General features: G+C 36.8%; 1 protein-coding gene across 4 annotated transcripts in view; it reads right to left on the bottom strand.

The window, feature by feature from the left end:
* The window catches only part of RBM25 (RNA binding motif protein 25), a 53,215-nt gene that overhangs the window by 5,093 nt on the left and 25,710 nt on the right, over positions 1 to 22,412 (bottom strand). For all 4 annotated transcript variants that reach the window (XR_003682053.2, XM_007107202.4, XM_007107201.4 and 1 more), the window contains 11 exons: positions 18,207 to 18,392; positions 16,456 to 16,509; positions 16,129 to 16,212; positions 12,374 to 12,660; positions 10,106 to 10,328; positions 9,907 to 9,996; positions 7,222 to 7,295; positions 5,579 to 5,729; positions 1,383 to 1,707; positions 724 to 998; positions 285 to 383 (listed from right to left, as the gene is read on the bottom strand). Coding sequence is in view for 3 of the 4 variants with exons in the window: in XM_007107202.4 (XP_007107264.1) it covers positions 285 to 383; positions 724 to 998; positions 1,383 to 1,707; positions 5,579 to 5,729; positions 7,222 to 7,295; positions 9,907 to 9,996; positions 10,106 to 10,328; positions 12,374 to 12,660; positions 16,129 to 16,212; positions 16,456 to 16,509; positions 18,207 to 18,392 (1,848 nt within the window). In the remaining variant the exon portion in view is untranslated. The remainder of the gene's footprint in view (positions 1 to 284; positions 384 to 723; positions 999 to 1,382; positions 1,708 to 5,578; positions 5,730 to 7,221; positions 7,296 to 9,906; positions 9,997 to 10,105; positions 10,329 to 12,373; positions 12,661 to 16,128; positions 16,213 to 16,455; positions 16,510 to 18,206; positions 18,393 to 22,412) is intronic.

The raw sequence follows: 22,412 nt of genomic DNA, 5'->3' as shown, positions 1-22,412 counted from the left end.
CAACATTCTAACCATTAAGACAAGAAGGGGGTGGCAGGGCATTCTCAGGGGCAGGGAGAGAGCAAAATTGGCACCAGCCAGCTATTCTGTCCTCTCTGACCCTCTGAAATGAAAGCATGCAGCGTGGGGTCTGAAATAGTATAGAGGGGTTCACTTAAGTGGCCATGACTCTTGTAATTAAAACTAAATTATCACTGACTTGGCCCTGTAAAAATTTTCAATTTAGAAAGTCTCTAACATTTTGAAGTATATAACAAATGTTGGGGAAAGAGTAAAAGACTAACCTTAGAACAAACAAAATCAACTAATGTAGCTTCTTCTTCACCTATGTATTCTATGATTTTTTTATTAATCCATGGTCTAATTCGTCGTTCCATCAAAATCTATAAAATAAAGCATGGTTACTAAATTGAAGAGCTTTTTTATTACATTTACTTTAAAAACCTATATAACGTCATAATTTTTCTTAAGGTTAAATAAAATACAGTATGATCATTAACAAGTTGAAGACAGATATGTATCGAGACAAAATTATTTGCTTCTAATTTATGAAGACCTCAGGTACCACTAAGAATTTCCACAATAATCTATTATTATTGACCATGTCAAGATTCTAGCCACCTTATCACCCCTATTTGTCATAAACGGAATGAACTGAGTTTGTGTGCTATAGTCAAAACCAAAAACTTGCAATAAAATAATGAAATACAATTTGCTACTCACAGAATCCACAATAGACCAATCCAGGGGATAAGCAAAGAGCTCAGGTTTGGCTGTAGGGATTTTTTCAATGAGACTCTTAATGTGTTTGCGCTTTTCTTCAGTGTTCACAGTGCCTTTGGCAGCATTTTTATCATCTTCACCATAATCCAAGGGAACCAGTTTCCTTTTTCGGGGTACATCATCACTGTCTTCATCCTCAAATTTGTTAAAGACACTATCTACAGGGAGTTTCTTTCTCTTCACAGAATTAGGCTGACCAGGACTATTGGAAGCACCTATAGTAAAAACACTGTATTAGCACAATGACTTAATTGTCAAATGTTACATTTTACAACCCACCATGCCTAAAAAGCAGTGTAAATGTACCTCCATAAATCTCAGAGAAAGATCCCAGGTGTAAAAAATAACTCACTACTCACAAGCGCTAGAAAATTTAACTTTTCACTTCTTCTCAGAACTCAAGGCAGCTGCAGATACAGGAGCACTAGTAGAACTATGAAAACAATCATGAGCTAGAATGGCATTTTTTTTTTTAACTAGTTTTCTAACTACCTATTCAAGCAGTACATATTTATTTTTTCCTTAAGGCAAAATTTATGTAGTTGTGGCGGGTAGAGGGGGAAAGGAGGAAAAAAGGAAGGAAGGAAATGCTAACATACCCAGTTTAAGACTCAGTCCTATTTTTGGCCTATGCTCCTCAGGTTGTTGTTGATCTGGTGAATTTTCATGAGGAATAATAATACCACAGGGAGACTCATCTCCAGGAGTGTTGGGAGTTGCATTGCCACTGGCAGAGGAAACAGACGGGGCAGAACTGATGGGCCTCAGAGTTGGTTTGAGACAGGGCTTTTGCTCTGGCTCTTCTTCCTCTTCCATGGGTTCCTCTCGTTTCTCTTCTTTTTCTTGCTTTTCTTCTTCCTCTTCCTCTGATTCTGGTTCTTGCTTTATTTGTGGTTGTCTGCGCCTCTCAGCCTCTTGTTCCATCTAAAACCAGAAAATAACCTGGTCAACTGAAACAGACCCCAACTATCTCCAATTCAACCAGCTCTATTTTTTATCTTTCACAAAATCTCTATTTTTTCTTCTTCCTTAGGAATAACAAAACTTGCCTCCTTCTATAATCAGAAGTAAATCTATAGACTATATTAGGCACTCTGCAAAATGTTTTTTTAGTATTTCACATATATTACCATTCTTCAGTGGCTTGTATACTCTACAGAGATAACAAAGGTAATTGCTAATAGTTGGCTAATTCAAAATGAAAAAGTATGTTTTTATATCTTTATTAAAGAAATTATAATCAGAAATTTTATTCTGTTGGGTTGGCCAAATGGTTTGCTCGGTTTTTTTTGGCTCTGGTAGCACTTAGTTGTCTTCAACTTCATTCGAAACAATTTTGTTAGAATGTATGTGAGAGCTGTCATATCAGCGTGCATTTAAAAAAAGACATCAAAATTGGTGAATTTTTGTGTAGCCATTTTAATATTGAAGATGGAAGAAAAAAACCCAACATTTTTGGCATATTACTCTTTATTATTTCAAGAAAGGTAAAAACGCAACCGAAATGCAAAAAAAGATTTGTGCCATATGGAGAAGGTGCTGTGACTGATTGAACATGTCAAAAGTGGTTTGCAGGGGCTTCCCTGGTGGCGCAGTGGTTGGGAGTCCGCCTGCCGATGCAGGGGACACGGGTTCGTGCCCCGATCCGGGAAGATCCCACATGCTGCGGAGCAGCTGGGCCCGTGAGCTATGGCCGCTGAGCCCGTGAGCTATGGCCGCTGAGCCTGCGCGTCCGGAGCATGTGCTCCGCAACAGGAGAGGCCACAACAGTGAGAGGCCCACATACCGAGGGAAAAAAAAAAAAAAAAAAAGTGCTTTGCAAAGTTTCATGCTGGAGATTTCTTGCTGGATGATGCTCCATTTTTGGGTAGACCAGTTCAAGTTGATAGCAATCAAATCTAGACATTGAGAACAATCAACGTTATACCACGCAGGAGATAGCCAACATACTCAAAATATCCAAATCAAGCACTGAAAATCATTTGCACCAGCTTGGTTATGTGAATAGCTTTGATGTTGCCCGTGAGCTATGGCCGCTGAGCCCGTGAGCTATGGCCGCTGAGCCTGCGCGTCCGGAGCATGTGCTCCGCAACAGGAGAGGCCACAACAGTGAGAGGCCCACATACCGAGGGAAAAAAAAAAAAAAAAAAAGTGCTTTGCAAAGTTTCATGCTGGAGATTTCTTGCTGGATGATGCTCCATTTTTGGGTAGACCAGTTCAAGTTGATAGCAATCAAATCTAGACATTGAGAACAATCAACGTTATACCACGCAGGAGATAGCCAACATACTCAAAATATCCAAATCAAGCACTGAAAATCATTTGCACCAGCTTGGTTATGTGAATAGCTTTGATGTTTGGGGTCCACATAAGTTAAGCGAAAAAACCTTCTTAACCGTATTTCTGCATGCGATTCTCTCCTTAAACGTAATGACAATGTTTCGTTTCTAAAACATATTGTGATGGGTGATGAAAAGTGGATACTGTACAATAATGTGGAATGGAAGAGATCGTGGGGTAAGCAAAATAAACGACCACCAACCACACCAAAGGCCAGTCTTCATCCAAAGAAGGTGATGTTGTATATATGGTGGGATTGGGAGCCCTCTATTATATGAGCTCCTTCCAGAAAATCAAACGATTAATCCCAACAAGTACTGCTCCCAGTTAGACCAACTGAAAGCAGCACTCGACGAAAAGAGTCCAGAATTAGTCAACAGAAAATGCATAATCTTCCATCAGGATAATGCAAGACTGCATGTTTCTTTGATGACCAGGCAAAAACTGTTACAGCTTGGCTGGGAAGTTCTGATTCATTCCCCGTATTCACCAGATATTGCACCTTCGGATTTCCATTTATTTCGGTCTTTACAAAATTCTCTTAATGGAAAAAATTTCAATTCCCTGAAAGACTGTAAAGGCACCTGGAACAGTTCTTTGCTCAAAAAGATTAAAAGTTTCGGGAAGATGGAATTATGAAGTTGCCTGAAAAATGGCAGAAGGTAGGTCGAACAAAAGGGTGAATACGTTGTTGTTCAGTAAAGTTCTTGGTGAAAATGAAAAATGTGTCTTTTATTTTTACTTAAAAACCAAAGGCACTTTTTGGCCAACCCAATAGAACCCAATAGTATACACAATACACAAGAGGCAACTCAAATCCTCAGCCTGGTCACAGATAATCATTTTTTATTTCTTGGTAATGGCTGAAGGTGGTAGTCACTTCTGTATTCACAAACAGGAAAAGGAAGAAGTGACGGGAGGGAGAATTCTGAAGTCAAAGTCCTAAACCAAAATGAACACTCCCCCTGAAATTACAAAATATAATAAAAAATAATCATCATAAGAGCATTATAAACCGGGATGAATACATCAGCAAGTTTTCTGAGCATGAAACAAACAAACATAGGAAAAACAGAAGTAAAAATACGTACCCTGAACTACACAAAAATTAAAATCTGTGCATAACACCATTTATCAACTCACAAAGGAAGTACAATAACCATTAAACCATCTGCAAGGCATACAAATCCACTGGTAATCAGATAATTAAAACATAGTAATATTCCCCAACCTAAATGTTATAATGGCAAGGATTTAAAACACTGACAATACTACCATGATGATGAAAAAAAAGACACCTGGACTATAAACTGGAGAAATTCTTGGTGGAAGATTATACCTGAAGTAAAAGCACATTAGAAAACAAAACAAAACAGAAACAGACTCATAGATACAGAGAACAAGCTGGTGGTAACCAGAGGGGAGCAGAATGGGGGGTAGGGCAAAAACGTGAAGGGGATTAAGAGGTACAAACTTCCAGTTATAAAATAACTCATGAGGAATGTAACATACAGCATAGGGAATATAGTCAATATTGTTATAATAACATGGTATGGTGACAGATGGTTACTAGACTTATTGTGGTGATCAATTCATAATGTATACACATGTCAAATCACTGTTGTACACTCGAAACTAATATAATACTGTATGTCAACTATACTTCAATAAAAATCTAAAAATGAAAAAAAAGCACATTAGAAAAAAGCACATGTAACAATATTCCCACTTATAAAACTTTTGTGTGAGGGGGGTTATAAGAAATAAGCCAGTTTTTCATTTCTTCATTACTGTGTTCTATGTTGTCTGAACTTTCTATTTACTCATGTAAGTACTTAACAGAAAAAAATAACACTATTTCATTTTGAAAAATAAAAGGGATATGTAAGAAGATGTGGTTCCTGTTTATAGCATATAACAGATTTTTTAAAGTTGATATGAAGAATTTATGGTATTAAGATCTGTGATACACTAAGAACTAAAGACTTTTCTAACATGACACTATTCTTAAAAGTAAGAATGGGTATGCCATGTCCTATGACACAGTCTTTTTCATTTTTAAATGACAAGCTGTTCATGAAAACATCTTTATTTTGGAAATAAAATATCTAGGGTGGTAATGAGAGAATTCAAACTACAAAAGTCATTAAGTGTCAGAGCACATATAGGAAGGACAGTTTCTAGCAAAGTTACATTAAAAGACATTCACTTAATAAGTAATACTTCACAGAAATAAAGGAGTAAGACATATAGAAGATGTTGAAAATAAAGCTGTAAATCAACTAATATTGATGACTTACATAATAAAGAAAAAATACTAATATCCTCCCCCCAAATAGCAAGACGCATGGAGTGTAAACATTTCCCTTATAAACTAAACTATATCATAGTTGGCTGGCTTAAGATGACATGATAGTCTTAAAAGAGTATTGCTATGAATGTCATAGTATCTTACCCTCTGGAGCTCTGCATCTGGATCCGGGTGCCCTTCTGCCAAAAGGCGCTGCCTGATTTCCTCTAGCTCTTCCTTCTCTCTCTTCCTATCCCGTTCATCTGCTTCCATTTCCTTTTCCCTATCACGCAACCTTTTCTGAAGAGCGCTTCCTCTGCAAAAGTAAATAACAGGCCTTATTTAACACTCAGGTCTAAACTACTACACGTGATGTCTCCAAAAGCAAGTTCTTTCCATACTAACAGCTGCATGCTAAGAGACTGAAGACTGTCTTAATGCTCTGTATCTGTAGAACACCCAAGACAGTGTGCTCTCTGCATGTTAATGTTTACTAAATCAGCACTGTCTTGTCACATATCACCATGCCTCATTCTTAAGTCATTCTAAATGAGTATCTAAAAGTAAAAAAGTAGCTTTCAGAGGGAAGAATGCTCTCATTTTATACCTATTCCACAGGGAAACTAACAGGTAATCTGTGTTGTCTTGGAGGCCAAGTTGTGAAAAATTAATACAAGGAGTAGTAATATCCCAAATATTAGTATTGTACCTTTAATTTAAATCAACTCCTTTCCTTGTGGAAAAAAAAAATTAACAGAAGAAGCAGGGCATAATCAAGAGAAAGCAGAGGTTCTATTTAGCACTTTATTATATCTCAGAATGTTGAAATAATGTACTGCTAATCTATGATTCAATAATTTTACTTTGCATTTTCTACAAAGTCAAATCCTTGGCATTCATTTAATTTAATTTAAAGTGTTAATCCAATGTTTTGATTATTTCAGCTACAGTGTATTAAATTATATTAAATGCATTCACTACATGCCTGTATCATGCCAGGCACATGAGAAAAAAATCAAAATATTGTTCATAACCTTAGGAAAATTATAGTTTGGAGTGGAGGGAGCAGAACAAAGCAAACAATTTTACCATAGTGCCATAAATGTCAGAAGAATGAGAGCAGTTTAGAAATGCCACGGGAACAGATATCAGAAAATGCAGGCTTCACAACTCACTTCATAATAGTACAGCAATTGGGTGAAGGAGGGTGGGAGGGTGTTCAGATTACTATGTAGCACTCTAGAAATCCTTGAAGACAAAAATTTCTAGGCCACCTTAGATAGTCATAAAGGCAAGTTATAATTTGCTATAAAAATTGAAGTTCTTTAAAACACATGAGGGACTTCCCTGGTGGTCCAGAGGGTAAGACTCCGCACTCCCAATGCAGGGGGCCGGGGTTCGATCCCTCGTTGGGGAACTAGATCCCGCATGCATGCCGCAACTAAAGATTCTGCATGCCGCAACTAAAGATTCTGCATGCTGCAACTAAGACCCAGTGTAGTCAAAATAAACAAACACAGGTTTTAATAAATAAATAAATAAATAAATAAAACACAGGAAGAAAAGTTAATTTGTCACAATACTATTATGAACCTTCCTCCAAAGAAGGTGCATAGAATTGTCAATTCTTTTCTAACAGGCCCGGACCCCCGGAAAACAGCATAATCAACTATGGGGATAATTACAAGATGAATTCAAAGATTTTTTTCTTATTCCACTGAGTGAACTTGCACTCTCTTGTAGATAAGAGAAAATACAGCTATAATAAAAAGCTGACAGTATGAGTTCATAAAGCAAGGCTTCTTTACCTGTAATATTTGGGATCATCTCTATCATCATCATAATCTTCTAAGAATTCTTTTAGTCGTTTAGCTTCTTTTGCCTTTGAGGAAATGAAGGACGAAGTGTGCAAAATTAACATAAAAGCAATTTAGATTACCCCCTCGCCCTTTCTTGGGAACAGATTTTTCTTATCCATCCCACTTGAACTTTTTCATTCTCATAAACTTCATACATTAAATGTTAAGTAATATTAGATTTTTAAAATCTTTTACTCTTAAAAGCAAGTCAGATTTAGGGCTTATCCATGAAATGAAAGCCACATATACTGATGGTATGCTACAATAAATTTTCTCTCTGAAGATATGCTTCAAAGTACAGTAATTTTTTTCTAGAAACTTAAGCACACCAAGAAAGAAAACTGAAAGTTATCTTATTGAACCTGTTAACTGGACCAAAATATTTTACATTTCGTTTATAGGTAGATGATGGTACAAGTAGTTTTTATGAATTGCAGGATTAAAAATTTAAATCACGTTTATGCATCAATCGAAAGGTAATGCCTGCCTAACTTTGAGTACACAAACCATGAAAGTACATGAATCTCTTACTCCTATTTTTGGAATTTTAAATACAACTATTATATTTCACAGAAATTATATCTAATTATATTATATCTAATATACAGACATAAAAAATACTTTAAAATGAGTATTTATAATCTACATCTCTATCTACTATACCAACAATATTATATACAAAGCAGATGTAGGTTTCTGACTACAGTAAAATATTAACACATTTCATCCAGTCCAAATGTTACACACCTCTCTAAAGACTTCCCCAATGTAACCATCTATCCATGACCAACTCTCTCCCCCAGACAAAATTAATCACTTTCTCTGTACTCCACTCCCAAAATACTGTGAACACACCATTATCATACCTTAAATACTCACACACACACACACACACACACACACACACACACACACACACACACAATACAGCAACCACTTCATCTCTCTGACAATACCACCCAATTGTTTAAGAATTTGAAGCATTAGTTATTCTTGTACACCCAGTACCTAGCACAAAATTTGTCAAATGCATTCAAGTAGATTGTCAGGTAGCGGTGACAATATTTACAAATATCTAAATAAAACACAGGGGACTTCCCTGGTGGGGCAGTGGTTGAGAACCTGCCTGCCAATACAGGGAACACAGGTTTGAACCCTGGACCGGGAAGATCCCACATGCCGCGGAGCAACTAAGCCCGTGCCCCACAACTACTGAGCCTGCGCTCTAGAGCCCATGAGCCGCAACTACCGAGCTCACATGCCGCAACTACTGAAGCCCATGTGCCTAGAGCCCATGCTCTGCAACAAGAAAAGCCACCCCAATGAGAAGCCCGCACACTACAGCAAAGAGTAGTCTCTGCTCGACAAAGTAGAGAAAGCCCGCATGCAGCAACGAAAACCAATGCAGCCAAATAAATACACACACACACACACACACACACACACACACACACACACAGACACAGAGAGGAAGGCCCATACTGTACATACTAAAATATTAACATAAGTCACCTTTCATGAGGTGACTTTTTACACTATACACTTCTGTTACTTGAACATTTTTTAATGAGCAAGTAACTGCTTTTCTAACTGGATATTTTTTTAAGCTCCCAAACAAAAAATAACTCATAGGAAATTTTTCTCTAGAAAAACAGGTTTCAGATTTGCTTGCAGGAAGCGGAATCACTTCTTCAAATAATTATGTCTCTTACTATATTATTCTATTTTCTAACCTAGGGTTTAAGAAGAAATTCTAGAATGGGAGCTACCATCCAGGGAAATCAATTTATTTTAAATAACCGTAGGACCTTAGAAGACCTACCATCCGGAAAACCCATACTATCTATCTACTTGCTGCATGCACTCTTTTGGTTACTTACAAAAATTCCCTCTATGTCTCATGTTCAAAGGCTATTTGAAGAAGATTCCTAACTTCAGTAATGTTTTTGGAAGAATAATCTCCAAACTGGAGATAAAGAAACCTTCATGAACTTCTGGCAATGATAGAACATATGGAACATAATATTGAAGCAAGTACTATGATAAAATAAATTATCTTTTTGTCATTTTACTTAGGTAACAACCTTGGCCAATTGCCTTCACTGTTACAGTCTATCAAACAGTGTAAATGAAAAAAAAAAAAATTTCATTTTTATGATTATCATGTAGTTAAAAGGATAATGTAGTAACATAAGGAAAAATCATTTATAAGTGCTATATATTGAAGTCAATAATTCTGATTTCTAAAAATAGGTCTTCTCATGAGACTTATTTCCTTCATCCAAATGTACTACACTAATACAGAATATCAAAGTCTCTTAAAGCCTCTTGAAATTCAAAAATATTGCACATTCTTAATCAAAGAAAGGTCTATAAATTCTCTTTTTATACTATGACAGATTTACTTTGACAGTATGCCAAATGGTAATTTAGTTTATAGGGAGCAAAAACGTGAAAAATAGGAGGGAAAAACATTTTGGTGTACCGAAATTGTCTCAAAGTTACTTGAAATATATAAAAATTATCTATACTGGGAGCTCATACTTTTTAACTATAAAGTCACTTCTACTTAACAAAAAAGATTTGATCTGATTTTTATCTGAAAAATCACTTATTTTTAACCAAGAAAATTACCATTTCTCTTCTTCTTTCTTCTTCTCTTTCAGCCTCTTTCTCATACTCCCGGGTTTTCTTTCGTTCTCTGATTTCCCAATTCTTAAGGCGCTATAAAAAGAAATTGTCAAAGCTTAAAAATGTATACAAAGGGTTCTAAAATTTTTGACTAACCTACTAAGTACCAAGATTTAAGAATAAAAGCTTTGCCTCAATTTACCTCTTGATAAGCAGCCTCTTTCTCTCGGAGCTTTCTTTCAAGTTTTCTTCGTTCATATGCATCTTCTTCATCCTCTTCTCGGTCCCGCTTCTTGTCTTTTTCTCTCTCGCGCTCCCGTTCCCTTTCTCGCTCTCTCTCTCGCTCTCGTTCTCTTTCTCGTTCCCGTTCTCTCTCTCTCTCTCTTTCCCTCTCCCGTTCCCTTTCACGATCTCTGCTCTTTTCTCTGCATAAACAAAAGATTTAAAAAATCTGTCAGTCTTTGTGTTTTCGTTTAAACCCAAGAGAAAGTAGGACAACACATATTATGAAATAATATATAAACTCACTAGCCAGAATTTAGCATTTGGTTTCTGCAGAATTGTAAACTCCTCTATATAAATCAGAAAGACATAGAATATAATCCTGGCCCCAAATTCTGAACTGCTTTCTAAACTCAATGTTAATGCTTATCAGCATCTCAGAAAACAAACAAAAAAACCTGGATATGAGAAATACTAAGGGCCAACGAACATGTTACAAGATAGTCTACTTCACTAGTGATCAAGGAATACAGATATTGGCAAAGGTGAGAAGCAAAGAGCATTCTGGCATGTTGCATGGGTAAACTAGAACTACAGCTGACCCTTGAACAACATGAGTTTGAATTGTGCAGGTCCACTTATACACAGAGTTTTCTCAATAGTAAATACTACAGTACTACACAATCCGAGGTAGGGTGAATCCACAATTGGTTGAATCCGTGGACGAAGAACCGCAGATATGGAAAACCGTGTATACAGAGGGCCAACTATAAGTTATACTCGAATTTTTGCCTGCACAGAGGGTTGGCACCCCTAACCCCAGCATTGTTCAAGGGTCAACTGTACATCTATCAGCAATAAAAAGTTCTCAAGTATTTAATTCAGAGTGATAAAACCAAACTGCAGATCAACTGTACATCTATCAGCAATAAAAAGTTCTCAAGTATTTAATTCAGACTGATAAAACCAAACTGCAGATTTGTGATACCATGGATGTAATTATACAAATTTATGTATATATATGATATGAAACAGTACACTGTAGTAAAAGTATAAACCCACTTATTTTAATACATGTCAAATTCTCAATAGTGGTTATTCAAAATAATGGTTATTCCAGTGGAGGAAGGAAGGGAAGGATTTTAATGCCCACTAAAGATTAATAAGAGTACTGAATTCCAGTTCCAGCAACTGGTGGATCTCTCTTCAGCTATAATCTGGTAGAATAATATCTCAACACAGTAACGTATATTTGAAAACTAGCTTGGGAAAAAAAAAAGTGTGATTTCCTCTCTTCCCTCCGTCTACTGGTTTCCTTCTACTCACGCCCTTCTCCACTTCCTTTTTCACTTTTGCTCTACCTCATTCCTAAAGAATTTGAGATGATATGTCATATGAATTCAATATAATTATGAAAAAATTTTAAATAAAACAAAACCAAACCAAAGTGAAATAAATTACTAGGAGCCATAAAGAAAAAGTAAACTTAGAGCCTGGGAGGTTAAGCTGTGGCCATCCAGTGGGCTACAGGACCAAACAGACACCAGGAGCTAAAAAAGCAGTGGTACTAGAGCTGATTTCCCACTAGAGGGGACCTCAATCAAACAGTGACTAGAGAAAATGCCCAGTGACCAAGGGAGAGAACAAGGAATCATGTCTATCCAAAACACTGGGTGGACGGCTGGTGGGTGCTGGATCTGTACAAAACCTGGCTTCAGACAGAAACTAACACTAAAGTTGAAAACTGTTATTTAACCAATATATTTTTCTTTTTTTTTAGTTTATTTACTTTTGGCTGTGTTGGGTCTTCGTTGCTGTGTGCAGGCTTTCTCTAGTTGCGGTGAGTGGGGGCTACTCTTCATTGCGGTGTGCGGGCTTCTCATCGCGGTGGCTTCTCTTATTGCGGAGCACGGGCTCTAGCCACGCGGGCTTCAGTAGTTGTGGCTCACGGGCTCTAGCGTGCAGGCTCAGTAGTTGTGGTGCACGGGCTTAGTTGCTCCGCGGCATGTGGGATCTTCCCGGACCAGGGATCGAACCTGTGTCCCCTGCACTGGGAGGCAGATTCTTATACACTGCACCACCAGGGAAGCCCTTAACCAATATTTTACATGTGTGTGAGACAGCAAGCCAGGCATGCTTCGTGTCTCAGGAAGTTCTATCACCACATCCATGCAAATGGCCCAAGAGAGTACTAACCTGCAGTTCTATTAAAGCTATCAAGCACACAGTAACTTCCATAAAGCCTTACCTTGATCGACTGCGATCCTTATTCCGATCTGAACTCCTTTCTCGATCACGGTCCCGATCTCTCTCTCGATCCCGATCTCGATCTCTCTCTTTTGTCCGGTCACGATCCCTATCCCGTTCTCGTTCCCGCTCCCGTTCCTTCTCCTTTTCTCGTTCACGTTCTCTTTCCCTTTCTCGTTCCCGTTCTCGCCTTTCTCGTTCCCTTTCACGCTCCCTCTCTCTTTCTCTCCGTTCTTTCTCAATTTCCTGTCTTTCTTTTTCCTTTTTGCCTTTCTCTTCTTCCAGTTTCTAGAAACCAATAAAAGTACTTTTAGAGTTAACTCTATAGCTCCAGTATTCACTTTTCCCGGCGCAAAGCCCAATATTGGGAACGACAAAAAAAAAACCAACAAACCACTGGTACTTTAATACTAAATACTTGTGGTTTTACTTAACAAATAAAACTGAAGCAATCACAAGCCTAGATAGATTTCGTGCAAAACCATACACTCTAAACAGACCAGGAATCTCCAATCTTGGATGCTGGGAGACTGTGTCAAGTGTGGCTGACCACTCAATGATTATGTAATAACTAAAATGACCATGAGGAATGTGATAGTTCATAATAATTTCTAGAAATACAATCACTTGGCTAAAATGTAATTCTTCCCATTATGAATTTCTTTAAATCAGTGGGACTACTGCTGCTAACTATAACCCCAGACTTCCCATTACCTAACGATTATTAGTTGAGTGTTTTAAAGGGGAGGTGGGGAAAGAGAGTCAGGTCACTAGAATGCAACTAAATAATCTTCTGCCCTCTGGTTTGCCCACCCTCCAAAAGACAAGCTGAATTCAGCCAATATCTGCCCTATCACCTATGGAAACATTTACTCCCACCATTACAAGATGGACAGCCCACCAAATACAAAAAGTTTGAAAATCACTCGCTTCAAGCAAAAATGTACATAATCATAATATTTTTATTTAATTAGATTAATTTTTGGCTTAATGTTAAAAACAACATATTTATGCCCATTATGCCTATAAGACAATGAAAATACATTAACAGTGATAAATCCATCCTTGGAAGGAACGATTGCATATTAACTTACAGATGTTGTGCTAGGACATGGATCGCCAACACTGGATTAACCTTGCCTACAAGCTATGCTTCTGGGAGGAAGAGCAAGTACATGGTTCACAAATAAACCAAATAACATTGAGACCAAGTTTGTACCCTGACAAGATTACCAGTGCACCACACGGTTTCTACACAAACTCAGAAAAAAAATACCCCAAACAGGAAAAACAAAAACAAAACATTTTTCCTTTGGTTCCATGTTTAGTGTCACCAAAATGAAATTTAAAGGACAACAATAAAATGTGCATTTTTTCTTTTCTCAGTCATGTAAAGCATTTAAAACAACTTTAAAAAGCAATCTTACCTGTTATACTCTCTTTCTCTTGCTCATGGATCAGAGAACTGATAGAAGATTACAAAAGAAAAGCTAATGCATGAGAAATCAATATATTCAGCTGTGGTGCCAGTCTTATATCAAAATGGAATGTAGGCAAAGCCAATACTGAATACATTGAAATTACAAAGGGAAGAGAAGAGAAATGGCAAAAAGAGGACAGAAACTGAAAACTATTTAAAGGGGTAAATTCTAATTTTTGAAACAGTACTATAATGGAATAAATAAATGTGTATTGTAAAATGAGGCTAGACTACATAAAACTTACCTCAGTGTCATACACTTATAAAGAAATTTGTTTATTTCTGAGATAATACTTACAGATTATTTTAGCTGTTCCAATAATAATTTCTTTTGTAGAGTCCCTCAATTGTTTTATGCTTGCCTATTCACTACACTACTTATTTCTTAAATGTATAGTTCCACTTATGTAAATAATGATTTGTTTCAGAACTCATTTCAAAAGTTTTGTTCTAAGTAAATGAAAAAGTGAGTGAATCTTGTCCATACTAAATGCAATTCTAAAAGATTGTATCAGATTATATATGCAGTAAACAGATACACACACACGTATATATTGTTTAAGACAAAAGACTGGAGAAAGGAAATGAGGTGGTCTAAAAAGACATAAGAAAGTAGTGAAATAATGAAGAGGAAAGGACAGAAAAAAAAAAATCATAAATCTTACCTTATTCTCTCTTCAGACTCGTCCGTGCTGTAAATGGACGCCCCCTGCCACGCTGATACCCTGACAGTCTGTGGTTATTTAATAAACTCATACCAAAACATGCAAAGGTTCACTGAGCTCAATTTTTGTTACCGAAGTTTCAAATATCCCCTTTAACCATACCACCCAATAAAAAAAACTGTTTTTCTTTTTCACTTTGATTTTTCTTTTTAAAACACATTTTGGAAATTCAAAACATTCTCCCCACAGTGAAATACGTGTAAGGCAGTCAAAGGCCTGACAGCTTCTCAAACTCTGAAGCAATTACCTTTTGAATTAATTTTTTAAAACATGATTTCCTTATACTTTACCAATGACATGACAGGATTTAACAAATAACAAAAAGGGGGTAAACCACACACACACTGTATACCATTTTCAAGCTTGCTCAGAAAATTTTGAGTACTGAACCTAACCAAAAGCATTCCTCTAAAATGACTTCCCATGGACTAACTTTTTAACTCTCAAAATTAATCTGGGAGAACTACAGTTGTGCTTTTAGACATACTTAATTCCTGAAAAGGTCCTGTGTATGTGAACTAGGGCTTGGCATCATGATAATAATGTGTTCAGCACCATTGATTCGATGGCATTAACTGTCAATGTGGGATTTTGAAAGCTATAAGAAAAAGTAAGATTAAATAAAAGAAAAAATGAACACTTAACATCTTACTAAGTTAAAGGTCACTCAATCTTAGGAAAGAACCAGTAACATCTTATTATCTCTAACATCAAAATACATTTCACACAGTGTTTGCATTTCACCGTCCATAAGCATCACCTTCAACACCAGGGAACATTCACAGATGCACTGTCATTGAGAGAAGCTTTCAATAGGCAAAACTCGTGAGTGGGATTTACTATGAACAAATACCCATTTCCAAGCCAGTTACCCCTTTGCATATTTTTCTGAGGGGGCATCCATAAATATAATAAAAAACAGAAGCTCATACTTACATCCTATTCCTTGTTACTTTCCAAGCTGAGAGTTTCATCTTGCATTAGTCACCATATGATCTCTATCATAATGGTGGGGGTCAATGAATAGATTAGCTTTATGGGAATTTACAGTTCTTCCATGCATCTAAAATTTGGTAAGTCTGGTTACCACTGACCTACTTTTTAAAATCTCCCCCTCTCAAATCTATACAAATATAATCTTAAATTTTAATCTCAGCTCTAAAGAAAAGGTTTTCCTAAGATTAAGTTAAATAACTGCCCCCAGAAATACACTACAGTGTATGTTATTCTGCTGCCCCCTTGAATCTAGTTTAAAACTGACCTTGATGTTTATGTTGAAATCTAAAAATAAAACTAGCTTTTATTCATATTAAAGTGAGATGACTGCAGAGTAGTCAGTAACTGAAAAAGCTACGTACAATATGCCAAGGACTACTCTAATATGGTAATGGTCTTCTGTTTCTTTGTTTCTATCTAAATATCAATTAAACCTATATAAAAAGCATTTAAAATTATATTCTACTGTAAGGTTGATTTTTCTTTTTTTGTCTGTTTGCTTTGGATTCTGTAAAAAGTCTAGATTGGTATCAAGTGAAAAAACAAGAATACTACCTTGTGTGTGTCTCTGAATTTGCTGATCTCTCGGGATATCAGGTCTCTTTTGTCTTCTTCCATTTCTATAGCATTTATATCCTCCTAAAAGACAAGGGGGACAGGTGGGAATGCATAACGATCAATCTACATTGATACAAACAGATAGAAATTAAAGGTTAGATATTCTGTACAGGTTTTACAAAAGACAGGAGTAAATAAAAAACTTATGTAGTAACAAATCCAACAATCTAAGTTAAATAGTAAAGAGTTAGATAGACAAGAATCACAAATCTGGCAATTAGCAGTCAACATAAGTTACTGCCAAGGCCTATAATGTAAACTAACCTTAGTGATGAGTGGATAAGGGATCAGTGGGGCCACTGGAAATCTGCGAAAAATCTGCGGAAAAATCCAAAAAGATTAAAACAAACAAACAAACAAGAGTTCATATTACTCTGAAAAACAATTTTCTATATGTTTATACTGTAAGCAATGCAAGATTTCTGTAACATTTTCTTGATTTCAAATTACTTGATAATAAAAAAGATTTCACTCACTCTATAACCCCTCCCATGACCCACCACTTCCTCTCCCTCCAACACCCCCAACCAGTGGAATAAGGAGGGTCTCACACTAGCAGTGTTTTTTCCTTGATCCCTTCCAAGACAGAGGAAACAATTATAACAACAAAATTTACCCATAATTCCTGCCATAGAGCAGAATTTCTTCGATTCTCTCCTCCCAACCCGTATCAAACAAATATGTCAAGTTATTTTCTCCTTTGCCATTAACGGGAAGAGGAAGAACAAACCCTACAGGTCTCAATTACCCTATACCTGACTGACTCTTACCAATTACCATTCCCAGTGATTGGCAGTTCACTAGACAGGTTCTTATGGCCCCATGAGGAAGAACAAGCCAAGTAATAAAAAGGTATCTGGGGCTTCCCTGGTGGCGCAGTGGTTGGGAATCCGCCTGCCAATGCAGGGGACACGGGTTCGAGCCCTGGTCTGGGAAAATCCCACATGCCATGGAGCAACTAAGCCTGTGCACCCCAACTACTGAGCTTGCGCTCTAGAGCCCACGAGCCACAAGTACTGAAGCCCGTGCACCTAGAGCCCGAGCTGCACAACAAAGAGTAGCCCCTGCTTGACCCAACTGGAGAAAGCTGCACACAACAAAGACCCAATGCAGCCAAAAATAAACTTATATTAAAAAAATGTATCTGATGTATCTGGCCACGAAAAAACTGAAGATGGACTAATAAGGCTATAAAATCCAAAATAGTATGAACTATAACTACCCCTTGATATTAAATCACAATATATGTTTCATAGTACTACTTTTCCAGGGCATATATAATCCATTCATATAATACACTTCCAATATTTTTAAAGAACACTCCCTATAATTTCTTTAAGTATATCCAAATTAAATGAATATAAGAAAACCAAACATTTTCTTTCAACCTGGACTCCCTATTGTTCAATTAGCTTAGGATGATGAAAGTAGGTGATGACATAATACACTGGGGAGTGTTTCATCTCATGATGCTCTTTCATAGTACTCCAGTTATAAGGCCAATAGCACTACTGTCCATGGAAGGAAATGAGACGTGGCTCATAAGGAAAGGTGGCTAAAAATTTGAAAATGGGTCAAAATCCTCACTGAATGAGACCTGGTATCCCGCTTGGAGCAGAGGGAGAAAAAAAATATTAAGGGAGTAAGGCAAAACAAGGCCAACCCCTTTGTGACAAAAGGGAAAAAAAAAAAATCTTACTTTGCCCCTTAATATCAGTTCCTATTCATCACTCAAGTCTGGGGTTTTTTTTCCCCCTCTCACTTAATGAATCCACAAATATGCACAAGCTTCCATGTCACTGCATTTCAAACATGCGAAACAGGAACGTTGTGGTAAAAAATAATTAGGAAGTTAGCTGGTAAAACATGGTCAAATTAGCCTTAACAGTATATTGTTATAAACGCTAGTCATTCTACTTTCCCCTCAGAAGTTGGAAATAATGAAAGCACAAGAGTGACAGTACAAAATGTAAACTGTAGGAATGACTCTGTTGTCAGAAATCAGTAACACATACGTCCTCCTTCTTTTCCTTCTTCTTCTTCCTGGGGTGAGAGTCAGATTCTTGAGAGGGGGCATTGAGCTCGCTGGAGTATTCCCGTATTAAAACTTCAATGGCCCCTTTGATCATCTGATCTCTTCTCTTTGTTTCTTCATCTAAGGCTTCTTCGTCATCATTAGTGACAGTTTCTGGCCTGGTATTCTTAAAAAAAACAAGGCAGATTCAGGAGAGGGAAGGGGGAAATAAAACAAGAAAATCAAAATCATTCTAAAACAAGTTAGTACACAAAACAAACATGTTTTCTCCCAAACATCTCTGCAGTCCTATTAAATGCAGATTTGGATTTATTCCTAACTTCACAAAACTAAACTTCATTTGTTTTATTGTTTTTTCCTTAGATACACTGTACTTTACGATTTTCTTTTCCTTTCTACCCTTGATAGTTAACATTCTGACCCCTAACCAGCTACAGAAAGACTGAAATCACAGGGCTAGTGTACTACACACCTGCAAAGCTTTCACAATTTTTCAGATTGTCTTGCTCAATACCTGCACAAACTAATGATGTTTACTGAATAACTCATTCAAAGTTGAAAACCTTATTACATGAAAAAAGCAAAATACAATTTTATGTACACTATGGTAGCCACCATTTAAAATAAACAAAAACAGCGACTTCCCTGCTGGTCCAGTGGTTAAGACTCTGCACTTCCACTGCAGGGAGCACGGGTTTGATCCCCGATCCGGGAACTAAGATCCCATATGCCGTGCGGCACAGCCAAAACAAAACAAAAATAAATAAATACAATAAAGTGTTCAAAAAAATTTAAAAAGTAAAATAAACAAAAACATATGTAGGTTAAACAAATAAAAAACACTTGATAGCTATATACAACAAAACGCAAGCATCAGGAAGGTCAGGGGCTGAAATGATGGCTTCTTTTTCCCCCTCTGCTTTCTACAATGCGGGAGTACCATTTATAAAACTCATATAATTATACACTAAAAAGGAATTGACTCTAAATACTGCACCTCTTTCTACCCATGACTTGAAAATGTAACATTATAAAAATACAAATTCATGTTGTAATACTTCTCACAAATAAGTAACTATTTGTAGGACTTTATTATCATTATTATTATTATCATAGTTTTGGCCAAGCCACGCGACTTGTGGGATCTTAGTTTCTTGACCAGGGATTGAACCCAGGCCCTCGGCAGTGAAAGCACAGTCTTAACCACTGGACCACCAGGGAATTCCCAGGACTTTATTAAAGAAGTCGACTGTTACTTGTGTTGATGTGAAAAAAAAAAAAAAAATTTACTGGTTTCCAATGTCCTACTATCCTTCTTGTTTCTGTCTGTTTTATTTTAAGGCTCCTAGTTAAGGAATTAATCCAGTTCAAATGACAAAATTTAGAGCATGACCGCTAGATAATTTCACTACCCTCAACTCTTCTCTTCTTAAAACCTGGAAAGGTGGGAAAGCAAGACAAATAAGCAACAAGATAAACATAAAGATGTATGTGTACAAAAATTTTTGTAACTTAAAACTACATACATACTTGGGTAAACATATACTGTGCAAATTTTCAGATACAAACAAGAATCCTGCTCTTCTGGACAAATGCTGGCTCTTGGTCACAATGCATGCAACTCTATTCAAGGTGAGTTTCATACCTTGTACTTCCTTCATATAACCTAGCTGTGATTTCATAACAACTGGCATTCTGAAAGCTATCTCCAATGGATATTTATTTCTTAACTTAATTTGCTCAACAAACTCTTAAGAGCCTACCCTATGCAAGATACTATGTTAGATGGTAAAAAATTCAAAATTAAAAAAAGAAATAACTTGCCCTTAAGCATTTAACAATACAGAGTAAGAGAAGGTTATGATATAGATAACTTTCACGTAAGTCATTAAATGTGATATAAAACTAACCACACTTTACTTTCTCAAACCTGCCTCTTCATCTAATCTTGTAACCAACTTTCTACTTGGCATCTGGGATAAAGACAAGATGCTTTAACCAAGGACTGTAATTAAATTGTTTACATTATTTACCAAGAATATTGTAAACTAAAATTGTGGTGATGTGTTCCTTTCTTATTCTAAATCAATAACATATCACAATAAGGTCTTTATGCAGCTTTCACTAAAATCCCTTCAGTGATACTCTGCTTCTCCAAAGGTTTTAAATTAAAGAATTAAACCACCAGTAACTTGTCACTGAAACCATAGGTCCTGAGGTACATATGGCTATTTCAACCCAAATACTCAGCTGTTGAGACCTAAATTCTTTATTATGAAAATATACCTCATGAGGGAACATCCAGTCTGTCTTTAGCATTTTCCCTACATTCTAAATTTCTTTCCATGAACCCTCTACATCGCCATGCTTTTTTAAGCATAAGGATTGAGGTGGGGTTATAAATCCAAAGGCTTACTCAACTAAAAATACTCATAGCCCCTAAATTCCCTACTACCATCATCCTAAACCAAAACTTAAATATTACTATAGCTGGTCTTACCTAAATTAGAAGTAAAGCATTTGGAATGAACTAGTTCACACCACCTTACAAATGACTACTGCCCCTTGATCTATAGAGAAAATGTACTCTTTTAGAAGGAAAGCTTATGAGCCCAAATCTCTTAAGCAATTGTTAATGTAAGAAAAACAAAAGTAGCAATATATATCATGGAAGGAAAAGTTATTTTTAGTTTCAACTTAAACTCTACCTCTGGGTCCTGAACCACAGTTTCCTGATTTCCAGTTTTTTCTTCCACTTCAGAAATTCAGAAACAGAAAGCACATTCAGTAATACTGAGCAGCAAAAAGTGAAGGGTTTGGAAGTACAAGAGGATCAAAGAAATCAACTGAATATATGAGATGTTTACATGGCCCATCTATTTGGCTCTTTTCAGAGGAATTAAAAGCTTCCATAGTAAAGCTGCTAGCTGGAGAGTTAGAAAGCAGCTCTACTAGACTCACTCTTTGGCACTGACCTCTAGAGTTCAAAACAAGAACTTCTTTGGGAACTAAGCAAATGCAGAGTTCTTTCTTTTGAGAAAATGTAGATTCAACCAGACTAATTTCCAGGCAAAGATGTGAAGATGTTCCTACCTGCAGTATCTGATCTGTCCTCAATTAAAATGTAAAGCAAGCAGCTCTTTCCAAAGATTATTTGTACTTCCACCACTTGGCAGAATTCATTCTTGAATGTGTGATTAACAAGCACTATCTGTGACGATCAAGCAAATCTCTCTACTCCTATACCGCTACTGCTGAACAACCAGAAAGCAACAGGACATGGACTAGATCAGCGTGGCTACCCCAAATGAAATACTTTTACTAAAGGTCATAAAAGTTGCTTCTACAAATTCTGCAAAATCCAAATAAAAGCTTTTAATCAAGCTACTACTCAAGGCATATAATTCCTCTTAAAATTCTGGGTCAGGCAAAATCTCTCTTTCTAGCCAAACTCGTGGTTCTTTTTGAATCGGAGAACTATACAACTAATAGTATTTTTTCTTGTCTGGGAATCAGGAAAATGTCTGGATAGGTAGCATACAAGTTTCTCAATGTCTCATTCTCATGTTACCTACTTTAAGTCACATTTTCTAAATTTCTAAATTTCTCCAATAAATTGACAATAAAAGAGAAAGAACAAGTATACTTTCACATCTTACCCTGAAAAATCATGACAAACCTGCAATCTACTCCACAATATACTTATATTTGCTTAAGCTGTTTGAAAAAAAATTTTAACTGACAGAATTGCTCAACATTTTCATTTTACCAGTATTGTTGAGTAAAATCAACACTCCAAGAAAATACACCATGTTTGTCTTATGACTTCAAGTACCTCTGGGCACCATGCCAAATGCACCCAGAAGTCAAGTCTGTTAATTTTTTAAATTTCATTTTATCTGAAATAACCGTTCTGTTTTTATTGGAGGTGGCTTCAATTCCATTCTTGAAGAAAAATATAAACAGATTTCAATTGTGATTCCTCTTACTAATGGTGATTAGAAAATAAATCAAAGTCACACGATTGGGCTTCCCTGGTGGCGCAGTGGTTGAGAGTCCGCCTGCCGAGGCAGGGGACACGGGTTCGTGCCCTGGTCTGGGAGGATCACACATGCCGTGGAGCGGTTGGGCCCGCGAGCCATGGCCGCTGAGCCTGCGCGTCCGGAGCCTGTACTCCGCAATGGGG

The sequence above is a fragment of the Physeter macrocephalus genome, chromosome 11, assembly GCF_002837175.3.
Source record: "Physeter macrocephalus isolate SW-GA chromosome 11, ASM283717v5, whole genome shotgun sequence".
Lineage (NCBI taxonomy): Eukaryota > Metazoa > Chordata > Mammalia > Artiodactyla > Physeteridae > Physeter > Physeter macrocephalus.
This window is presented reverse-complemented; position numbering and strand designations above follow the sequence as displayed.